We start from the raw sequence: 12,297 nt of genomic DNA, 5'->3' as shown, positions 1-12,297 counted from the left end.
AAGTTTTATTGCAAAGGTGGCCTGCCTATAAATGCTTATTAATTATGAGTACTAGTAAGTGCTTTGCTGATTTATGAAAGGCAAATTTTCTAGAAATTTACAGTGAATATTTGTTGTATCCCTTCTTTTCAAGGTAGTTCTTCATATAGACTGTGTTTGCTTATTATAGTCAGAAATGTTACCAGTGTTGTCGTTACTTTTTACATGTGTTTTGAAATCGAAAGCAAGAAAGTAATAATGTAAGCAGAAATATGGCAGTAATAGTTAAAAAAAAACATTTAAGTAATGGGCTAAGTGAATTACAGGTTTTACATGTATAATTTATGCTATTAATTATAATATACAGCTGAAACTCAATATCTCGAACTTGATTATCTCAAGACGTTTTCAAGTCCCGTCCCAAAAGTATGTGCACAAAATATATTTTTAATTCTATGTAAAGCGCCTTTGAACGTGTGTATCATGAAAAGGGCGCTATATAAATCTGGTATAATAGTGATAATAATAATAATTCAAATTTCGGTTTTCTTGAAGTTAAACTCTTGATCCCTTGGAATTCGAGATACCGAGTTTCAGATGTATTTATTTAACTTTGAAGTTTCATAATAATTTCATTATTAGTTCTTGGTATGTCTATCTACTGGGCAGATCATTTTGACAATGTCTGTTAAAATTGCTACTTCATTAGTTGATTGAATATATAATAATACCATACTTATATTTTTAGTAAAATTGTAAAATGTGTTGGGTTTTTTATGCCTCCAGCATCTACTGATGCGGGAGGCATATAGTGATCGTCCTGTCCGTCCGTCCGTCCGTACGAGGTTAACCAAATGGGACCGTTTCATCTAGCATCAATACCCCCTACTAGAATGACTTGATACTAATGCAGATGTAACCTGTGACCATTCCTCTTCTTCAGACATCACCTGACCTCAGTTTGACCTTGACCTTGACCTCATTTTGGACTTAATTTGCTTTATATTGGCCATCTCTTGGTTAACCAAATGGGACCGTTTGGTCTAGCATCAATACCCCTTACTAGAATGACTTGATACTAATGTAGATATAACCTGTGACCATTCCTCATCTTCAGACATCACCTGACCTCAGTTTGACCTTGACCTTGACCTCATTTTGGACTTAGGTTGCTTTATATTGGCCATCTCTTGGTTAACCAAATGGGACCGTTTTGTCTAGCATAAATACCCCTTACTAGAATGACTTGATACTAATGCAGATGTAACCTGTGACCATTCCTCATCTTCAGACATCACCTGACCTCAGTTTGACCTTGAACTTGACTTTGTTTTGGACTTAGTTTGCTTTGTATTGACAAGGATGCCACCGGGGGCATCAAGCGTTTATTGAACGCAGCTTCTTGTTTTGTCATGTATTATGATATGAGCCGCGCCATTAGAAAACCAACATAGTGGCTTTGCGACCAGCATGGATCCAGACCAGCCTGCGCATCCGCACAGTCTGGTCAGGATCCATGCTGTTCGCTAATGGTTTCTCTAATTGCAATAGGCTTTAAAAGCAAACAGCATGGATCCTGACCAGACTGCGCAGATGCACAGGCTGGTCTGGATCCATGCTGGTCGCAAACACACTGTTGGTTTTCTTATGGCGCGGCTCATATACAGTTGAAACTCAGTATCTTGAATTCCATGGGATCAAGCGTTTTACTTCGAGATAACAGAAATTCAACTAAAAGTTATATTTTGTGCCTGTGTTTTCTGGGATGGGACTTGAAAATGTCTTTGATAGCCAGACTTCTGAGATTCGCAAGTTTTAGAAATATTGCGTCTCAACTGTATTGTACTGAAAGTGCTGTGTTTTTCTTTGAGTATTAGCATATTTCAGTTTGACTTACATTGAAATCTCCATATTTATTGAAGACTGATTGAAGGGGATTAAGATATTGCATCAGTTTAGAAAATTAAATCCCAAGAAACAATTGAGTCATGCCATGGGAAAACCAACATAGTGGCTTTGCAACCAGCATGGATCCAGACCAGCCTGCGCATCCGCGCAGTCTGGTCAGGATCCATGCTGTTCGCTAACAGTTTCTCTAATTGCTATAGGCTTTGAAAGCGAACAGCATGGATCCTGACCAGACTGCGCGGATGCGCAGGCTGGTCTGGATCCATGCTGGTTGCAAAGCCACTATGCTGGTTTTCCCATGGCACGGCTCAATTATTAATAAAATTTCCATTTTTTTTTTCAACAAATTTGGATATCCATGAATTTATGTCCCTAATGAATAGCAGTGTTGGTCTTAACCATGAAATTTTATACCAACAAAAAAGAAGAATAAATCTTACAGCATAGTATTTGTCCATTTATGAGCTGTTGACAAAATTATAAAATGGTAGTACATTCTTAAAACAGTAGATTTAATGTATGTAAAATGTTACAGAAGGGGAAAAGTACATTTGATTGAAATTGTCTGTGGTTAACAAAACTGGATGAATTTTGTTTTTCTTCTGTCTAGTCCACAGTGAGATAAAGTACAACAAAATTTGATATTACATTGTTTAAAGTAGTGGGACCCGTGATGTCGCTCGGCAATTTTTGTATGGTTACATTCTTATGTTTAGCAGTTCTGCATGCTTCGAATGTAAATGTAGCTGAACGCACTTACGGCTTTCCCTAGTGAAACGTAGAATGCAGCTGAAATACGTAATTTGCAGATTGTCATTACGCAACCACTACTTTAAAGGAACTACCAAAGTCTAAAGATGTAGCTTTGTATTTTGTTATCCCCCGACGAAAGTCGGAGGGATATAGTTTTGGCTTTGTCCGTCCGTCCGTCCATCCGGAGCCATATCTAGGAAGTGGTTGGGAATATTTGTATAAAACGTCATATACATGTTCACTACAATGAGTTTTTGCAGCCCGTCAAGTTTCAGTCAGATTGCCCTAGTAACACCAGAGTTATGGCCCGTAGAAGTTTCTACTATTAACTATATATGGTACTATAAATATGGCAATTTCTGCATCATAACTTTTGATATAATTGACCTAGAACTATGAAACTTGTATAGAATTTAGATCACCATAATTTGGTTGTGTACACACAATTTTATTTGGATTTATATGTAACTTCAGAGTTATTGCCCTTTAATTGTATAAAAATCCACATATTTGTACATAACAAACTTACCATTTGGTAGAATTTCTTTAAATTTCTTTCATTCTTTTCCATGAACATTTATTGTAAACATGTGAAGTTGTGTACCCACACCTGGTCACCCCCTTACCTTGGTCACACCCACTCCTGACCCCCCCCCCCCCCCCCCCCCCCCCCAAAAAAAAAAAAAAAAGCAAAAAACAAACTCATTCCTTATTTTTTTTGGATTTTTTTCAAACAAACTTCATATACATGTCCACCACTATGAGGTTATGGGGCCCGTCAAGTTTCAGTCATGTTGCCCAAGTAACACCAGAGTTATGGCCCTTAGAAGTTTCTAGTGTTAACTATATAGGGTACTCTAAATATGGCAATTTCTGCATCATAACTTTTGATATATTTGACCTTGAACTATGAAACTTAAACAGAATTTAGATCACCAAAATGTGATTGTGCACACACAATTTCGTTTGGATTTCTTTTGTAACTTCAGAGTTATTGCCGTTTAATTGTTTAAAAATCCACATATTTGTACATAACAAACTTCCATGAATATTTATAAACATGCAAGTTGTACCATTCTCCCACCTCGCTCCTCCACCCAGTCATGCCCACTACCAATCATGCATCCTCTGCCCCCACCCCCTCAAAAAAAGAATATAAACATATATTTATATATATATATATTTCCATTCCTTTTTTTTTTTTTAAATGTTCAAACCTTCAACATGTTAAGTTGTAACTGCACCAATCTTGCCCCCAGCCATGTTCAAGATATCTTACTTGATTGTGTTCTCTTAAGGACATCAGTTCTTTTAAGTTCAAATGTACATGTTAAACAGCAACGCTTGGTGCCAGACCACTCGAAGACAATATTTCGTTCCACCTAAACTTTAAGCTCACATTTCAATTAACTGCATTTAATTTTAAAAGCTAAGCTTATTACAGTAAACATATACCATTCAAAATAAATTCTTTAGTCAGGATCAAAGTATCATACATTTATTATTTACTCTTTAATTAAACATCTGTTTTCTGTTAAATTGATTTTGACTAATGAAATTATTTGCTTCTTAGTAACATCCTTAACTTTTTGCCGGATATATTTTTTTGTCATTCCTCACCACAAACCCTTTCGGCGGCAGATACCAATTCATCGAATTTGCTTGTTACATACAGCTTTACTGCCATTCATTTTCTAAGTAAATGATTTATTCAGTAATCTTTATCCACAGCTTTACAAAATGTTGTTTGGAAGACAAATCTTGTCTGCCACTTGTCACAGGTGATTTGAATGGTTTCGTTAATATAGCTGCAATATTTCCAGATATAAATTTCCAGCTGTTGTTGTAGAGGATCTATAAATATTAAGAAAGGTTTACATATTGAGTGACGAAAGGCTGAACTTTGCTGTGACTTCATTTATAATAGGTCATAAAATTCATTTACAATAGACAATTAATAGCTTTTGTATTATTTTGCAAAAGGAATTGATTTTTGAACTTTCAACCCTTACCCTGCTAAATTTCTATAATCATGAACTTACTTATCTTTCAGTTTTGACAGTACCATTAACTGTTAAAAGGGGTGCTTACCAAAAAGATACTGACTGATTATGGCGAACAGTGCAGACCAGGATCGGCCTGCACAGAGGTGCAGGCTGATCTTGGTCTGCACTGGTCGCAAAGGCAGAATCAATTGCAGGCTAAAGGTTAAAGGTCATAAGATTAATTTACAATAGATATTCAATAGCTTTTATATTATTTTGCAATTGGAATTGATTTTTGAACTTTTAAGAGATTAACTAATGTAAAGTTTAATCAATTTTCCATCTTACCCCATGATAAAGGACCAATTCTTGTGCAAAGAAGTTTTGTTGATAAATGATTTTATGAACATATGATATATAGCGCCATACATTTCTTTCATGTTGTGGATCCTCATCGTATTTTAATTCATCAGAACACAAAGGTTTTGGAGCAAGCTATTGTTGATCACTCATTGTCTGTGTGTTGTTCAATCACCACTTTCTTCAAATAACATCTCTGAAACCATATGATGGAAGTTGTGGAAAGTTGGTCTGAATGTACCATTTCAAAGCTGTTTAAATGTTTGCACTTTGCATCACACGGGTGTGGCCAGAGCTAAAAATAGAAATATCTTCAGCAGTGTCTCCTAAATCCTGTAGCATCATTTTAAGGTCCAGTTCGACATTTATTCAAATGGGGGAGCTTGGCTCCTTTTTGTGACAACTAGACCTAAAAATAGAAATGTCTTTAAATGACTTCTTATAAACTGCTTGATTGGTCTTCATCAAATTTTTTTTGTAGCATCATTGTAAGGTCCTCTTTCAATTTTATTCAAAAGGTGAGGCTTGGCCCCCTGTAGTGGCCACTAGGGCTATAATTAGAAATACTTTTAAGCAACTTTTTCTCATGAATCGCTGGATAGATCTGCATCAAACTTTGTTTGTAGCATGTTATAAGGTCATCTCCGTATTTCTTTCAAATGTGGGCACTTGACCCCTAGACCTAAAAATATAAATACCCTTTAACAACTCCTTTTCATGAACTGCTTGATGGATATTGATCAAACTTGTTTTGTAGCATCATTGTAAGGTCCTCTCCCAAATTTGTTCAAATGTGGGCAGTCAGCACCTATTATAGGTATTTAAACTAGAGCTAAAAATAAATATACCTTTAAACAATTGTTTCTCAAGAACTGCTCATTGGATCATCATTAAACTTAATCTGTAGCATCATTGTAAGGTCCTCTCCCAATTTTTATACGCCTGTTTGAAAAATGGGACGTATAATGGGAACGCCCCTGGCAGGCGGATTGGCGGGCGGGCGGCGTCCACAGACATTGTCCGGAGCATATCTTCTACATGCATGGAGGGATTTTGATGAAACTTGGCACAGTTGTTCACCATCATGAGACAGAGTGTCATGCGCAAAAACCAGGTCCCTAGGTCTAAGGTCAAGGTCACACTTAGAGGTTAAAGGTCAAATTCAAGAATGACTTTGTCCGGAGCATATCTTCAACATGCATGGAGGGATTTTGATGGAACTTGGCACAGTTGTTCACCATCATGAGACGGAGTGTCATGCGCAAGAACCAGGTCCCTAGGTCTCAGGTCAAGGTCACACTTAGAGGTCAAAGGATACAAGAATGAAAACCTTGTCCGGAGCATTTCTTTCTCATGCATTGACTGATTTTGATATAACTTGTCACAAATGTTCACCACCACAAGACGAAGTGTCATGCATAAGAACCAGGTCCTAGGTCTAAGGTCAAGGTCACATTTAGAGGCCAAAGGTCAGATACAAGAATGACTTTGTTTGAAGCATTTCTTCTTCATGCATGGAGGGATTTTGATGTAACTTGGCACAATTATACACCATCATGAGAGGAAGTGTCATGCACAGTTCCTTTCTTTAGAATTACTTCCCTTTGTTGTTACTATAAATAGCTTATATTGTAACTTCTTCATTACTAGTCGTAGGGAAATATCGAGACCACTTTTCTGTAGTACAACATGCATGCTACATCCAATTTTGAGGTGTATTTTGACCAATCTCTACCTGGTAAAGATTTTTGTGTGGACTTACAATTTTTTTTTGGATTTTTTTTTTTTTTTTTTTTTTTTTTTTTTTTTTTTTTTTTAAAGATTAACTTCCCTTAGTACTATAAATAACTTATATTGTAACTTTTTTATAATTGACTCTAGGGAAAAACCAAGACCACTATTCTATGGTACAACATAGATGTTACTTTCAAATTTTAGGTGTATTTTAAGGTCTCTCTACCTGGTAAGGAATTTTTTTTGTGGACTTAGGAAAACAAAAGACTTACAATGATTACTAAACAACCACAAAATTAAGATTCATTTGCATTACAGCAGTTAGAGTAAAGAAATTTGCTGTGACGGGCGTATATTGTGACATTCAGGCACTCTTGCTTTAAATCAGTGCACCCTGCCTCTTTTAGGTGCCGCTAGAGCTAAATGTAGAAATACCTTTAAATGACTTTAGCTCATGAATGGCTTGATGGATCTTCCCCAAACTTAAACAGTAGCATCATTATAAGGTCCCTATTTTGTTCAAATGAGTATCTTGGCCCCATTTAGGGGCTGCTAGAGCTAAATATAGAAATACTTTTTAACAACTTCTTCTTATTATGAACTACTTAATACAGGCCAAGTTTAATGAAGATCCATTATCATTGTAAAATCTGCTGCCAAATATATTCAAGTGGGGGTGGTTAGACCCTCTTAGGGACCTTTAGAGCATAAAATAGAAATACCTTTAAACAACTTTTTATCATGAATGGCTAGATGGATCTTCATCAAACTTGGTCTATAGCAACATTGTGCGGTCCTCTTCCAAACTTGTTCAGATGATGTGGGGTACTAGTATGGAATATAGAAATACTTGTAAACAACTTCTCATGCACGGTTGGATACAGATGACCATTACAAAGAGACTTTCCAAACACCCTCAGCCTGCTCCAGTTTAGTGTGCATTTCTTCCACCCAGTTTTAAAGACCTAAGGAAAATATATTGTTTGAACTGTGTGTCATCTGTCACACTGATTTATGTAATCATCTTCTACTGTCTTTGGAACTTTAGACACCTGGAGCATATTATGGTCGTCTTCCAAAGTTGCACACTGTCTAGCCTGTTTAAGCTCTGAAACTCAGGTGAGCGATCTAGGGCCATCATGGCCCTCTTCTTGTTAAAACTAATCACCAGACATATTCAGTTGTATAGAGGAGAGAAAATATTTTAAATCTTTAAAAATGAGGGTAGTTGAATGTTATTAAGGGGGGGGGGGGGTAAACTTCCTGTTAACATCTATATTTTTGATAAATTAATCATAATACATTGTATATTACAGACTGTGACACTGAGTATTGGAATAGTTGTGTTGGTGGTTTCCATGGTGATTGTATATTTAATCAACAGACGTGTAGATGTTCTGTTTGCCCCCCCTGGACCATTTCAAGAGTACCGGACAATAACGACTTCAATGTGATAATTTAACTTACTAATTTAATAGAAAGTGAAAGACAAACAGTGTGCACATTTGCATTCTCCGTGTTACATCCTCTTGTACAATCAGGGGACAATTCTTTATATTTATAATTTTTTAGTTTTGAAAATAATTATAATTAAGATTAAAAATCTGCTTTAAAATTTACATGGTTTTTAGCACAAAGTAAAGAAAAAATAGCTATGAAGGAAGGTACTGCAACTTATTTGGTACTTTACCATGTTGGCCACTAAGGATGGCACATTAATTTGTTGCAGGAAGGCAACACATTTTTTTTCACAATTTTTGTACTTCTTGTTTAAACTTGTGTGCTGGCCATACAAGTTTATTTGATTCAGTTCATAGATTTGCATAATGCACCAGGATATGTGGTGTAACAGTTGTAGAACTTGTCTTAATTTGAAAAATTAATAACTTAAGGGCAGTACAGTTCCCACATAGTATAAAGCAATAAAATGAGAAATTGAATTTTGCCTAAATGGTTAAATCAGCATTCAGAGTTGATGAATGTGATAATCAGGTTTGGCAGATATTTTATGGATGATGTAACATTATAAACACTATGTCTACAGTTGTCGATCCCTCACCTCTAATTCAGGTTTGAAAGTTGTCTATCAAGCACACTGACTGCCACATATGACTTAAATACTGTGGAAATGGAGTAATAATACTACATTGTACCAAAACAAAACATGACCAAATATATGTTGTTGCTTTTACAAGTCTTCACTTGCTGTCATAGTTCATTTGTGTATAACACAATCTTGCTACATTCCACAAAAATCTTGTTAGAGATGCATGTATATACATTTTATTACATACTCATTTCTATTCCCTGTTAAGTTACAATGGTACCAGAAACGTCAATATTTTTCTTTACATTGACGCCTGAAATTCATATCAGGTGTGTGACATAATTCAATGTGTGTCATTGCATTATCTGTTTTTATCTAGTTCAGTATTGTCAATCTTATTTAGGCTATTGAACAAATTCATGATATTTGCATTACATTTATACGTTTAGATACGTATGTAATAAAAAGGTTATTATGTTATAGTTGCATGACGAGGTCATCAGACAGGCACCAGATATGGTGCAGTATGGTCAATGGCTTCCAAATACTTAATATTTTGACCACCCTTTGCAAGAAAATTTGATTTTTCATGACTCAATTGTTAAGGTAATGGACCTGTAATAACATTCGGCAATTTTCGTTCAATTCCGTAATCTCCTAGTGCTATGTCTGCATGATGTAGGTACTAATGCAGTTAATATGAACAACAAGCCGTAGAATGCCGAAATCGCATACAGAGAATTTGTAATTGTATGGAAATTGCTCAATAGGAGAGCGTCGGTTTACGGATTGAGGGGTCATGAGTTTGATCCTCGGGCGGGGTGTATGTTCTGTGTGACGATTTGATAAAAGACATTATGTCTGAAATCATTCGTCTTCCACCTCTGATTCATGTGGGGAAGTTGGCAGTTACTTGCGGAGAACAGGTTTGTACTGGTACAGAATCCAGGAACACTAGTTAGGTTAACTGCCTGCCGTTACATGACTGAAATACTGTTGAAAAATGGCGTTAAACCCAAAACAAAAATTGCTGAATGTTTGTGTTACATGTATACTTGGTTTGTGTTGAATCAGAGAACTGTTGTCTTTGATGTAAGAATATTGTTTTGAAATTTGATCATGTAATGATTATTTGTCTTTAATACGTTTTTACATTATATTTATTTAGAATTGTACTTTTTTTTACTGATACTGAAACACCTATCCACAGTTTGTATTTTGTCTGCTTGTGTACATTTATGCACTGTAAATAGCATTTTAAATTTCAGTTTGTTATTTATAGAATTTAATGTGTTTGTTTTCCTAAAATGGAAGAATGTCTCGCGGGAATATGTTATTACACATGTATTATTTTTAAGAAAAAGCACCATGCACTTGAGATTTAGCAGACTGGCCTTCAAATGTATTTGTTTAGTTTGATAAGAATTTGCGTTTCAATTTGAGATTAATTTTAAACTTTAATGAAACCTCTTATAACCAAGAAGGCATATTTAATCTTGTTTCATCTTATGCAGCCATGTTCCATCATACATGAATACCATATATTTTTTTTTGCGGAAAATAAGAGGTCATTGACTAAAGGCAAATATGTCTTAGGGTTATTCATCCTCCAGCTTTGATTCCTATTGGGGAAGTTATCAAGTTGTTGTGGAGAAAACAAATCCAGGATGTTTGGGGATACTGTTAACAAACATAGAACCCAGCAGAACAAAACAAAAGAGAAAAAAACTTCTGTCTCAGTCTTAACTTGTCTTGTTCATTTTTTTACAGCTAATGCTTATAAATACAGTAGAACCCCTCTTTACTGGACAGCTTTGGGACCAAGCTTTTGTCAGATTTAGAGGGGTATCTACATTAGAGAAGTTTAGCATCTTGTCAAATGTGCACCTATTCTATCAAAGAGTTTTTTTTCCCTTTAACTCTTGTTAGTCTTATTCTAATATGGTTGCCTTATAATAAGCATTATATGCCAACTATTTAATTGTCAAGACAGTCATCCTTGGCTCATATTAGTCATTTCAAGATTTTTTTTGAGGATTTTCTACATTTGAAGTAAATAACTAAACATAATTTTTTTTTTTGTGAAAGATAGCCACTGGATATCTTTAAAGTGGCATTATGCGCATCTTACTGCACATAGTATGTTTTGGTGAAAGTTTTATAAAAGCAAGTTTTGGTTTCTGTGCATTTAAATGTGTTAAATTAACGATAATGCCACATAAGTATTTGAAGTTGATGCTTTAGAAATAAAGAAATCGGATTAATAAAATAATAGTTCTTTTCTTCAATCTTCTACTCAGTGATCTCCCTTACCAATATGTAGAGATTTCTGAAGTTGAAGGGAAGCAACTCCTGCATGCAGTTTGATTTTTCTTAAAAAGACTGCCCCAGTCATAAGAAGTCATATTTGGAAAGTTATTATTTCGTACTGGTAAGAGGAAGAGTTTGGGTTACTGGGTTAAAAGCTATAATTTCCTCCACCCTTTTTACACACACATCTATTTCATCTGGACTTTTACTTGAAAAATGCGCAGAATTCCACTTTAAGGGTTTGGCCGACCATTATACTGTCATAATAAATGTGACTCTGGCATGTTTTCCCTCCTGTATCAAAAATGTGCAATTTCAGGAAGTATAAGTCAAAAGGACAGATTTGAAACTAGATCAGTTTATTAGAGTCATTAGGACCGTTTGGTACTCAGTAACACTGCTGTCCCTAATCACACTGGTTTCCCTGCATATACAGGTGTGACAGAAAACTAACATTTCATTTCATCACAACAGTTGACACATTGCTATAAAATTGATGAGGCCATGTTATTATTGTCATATAGAATATATTGCCAAACATCATTTTACAGAGCCATTTACTAGTTTAATATCATTAATAAGTACTGTTTGAAGTGATTGAAAGTATGCAAGTTGTTATTAAATTGTGAGTGTAAGGTTATCACTGCAGTACTATGTTTTGTGCCTTGCCTGTGGTGTAACTGAAAAATTGATTTTCATGTCTTTTGTTTTAATACATACATGTATTTGTTACAAAGAACAATGTTTTTTTAAATGATTTAGTTGAAAATGCTGTAATGAAATATAAAATTTATAAACTGTTTACATTTTTTCTTCCCACTTAATGAACCAAATAGTTTTGGATGTCCTGTTGCCATAGCTAGGGCTCTACATGGCAGAGTGATCAAGGACACTAGCTTCGAATCATCTTAAAACGTCGGCATAGAGTTCTTTCTTGTGAGGAAGTCATTCAGCTAGGTTACGAAATTTGTGGTTCTACCGAGGTATCATTACCGGTGCCTGGAATACTGTAAAAGAAATTTTCACAAGGGTTTAATTTTCGCGAGGCCCTATATATCATGAAAATAATCCTCGCTTAAATATTCACCATTAGTATAATTCAGATTCAAGTAGGATACCATTTTTACAATTTCGCGAATATTAAACCTCGCGATCATACTCAAAATTTCAAATTCACAAAATTTTGACCCAACGAAAACATGCTTTTACAGTAGTGCAGCA

At 35.3% G+C, this 12,297-nt stretch overlaps 1 protein-coding gene across 2 annotated transcripts in view; it reads left to right on the top strand.

Annotated features, from left to right (window-relative positions):
* LOC123561700 (nicastrin-like) overlaps positions 1-11,878 on the top strand; it is a 57,406-nt gene extending 45,528 nt beyond the window's left edge. Inside the window, exon 16 of one of the 2 annotated variants that reach the window (XM_045354244.2) lies at positions 8,036-11,878. In XM_045354244.2, coding sequence (XP_045210179.2) covers positions 8,036-8,173 — 138 coding nt within the window. In that variant the 3' untranslated portion in view covers positions 8,174-11,878. The remainder of the gene's footprint in view (positions 1-8,035) is intronic. The other variant, XM_045354245.2, reaches the window with a different exon arrangement.
* The last annotated feature ends 419 nt before the right edge of the window (positions 11,879-12,297 follow it).

This window comes from Mercenaria mercenaria, chromosome 10 (assembly GCF_021730395.1).
Source record: "Mercenaria mercenaria strain notata chromosome 10, MADL_Memer_1, whole genome shotgun sequence".
Lineage (NCBI taxonomy): Eukaryota > Metazoa > Mollusca > Bivalvia > Venerida > Veneridae > Mercenaria > Mercenaria mercenaria.
Note: the sequence above shows the minus strand (reverse complement) of the source record. Positions and strands in the feature narration are given on the sequence as shown.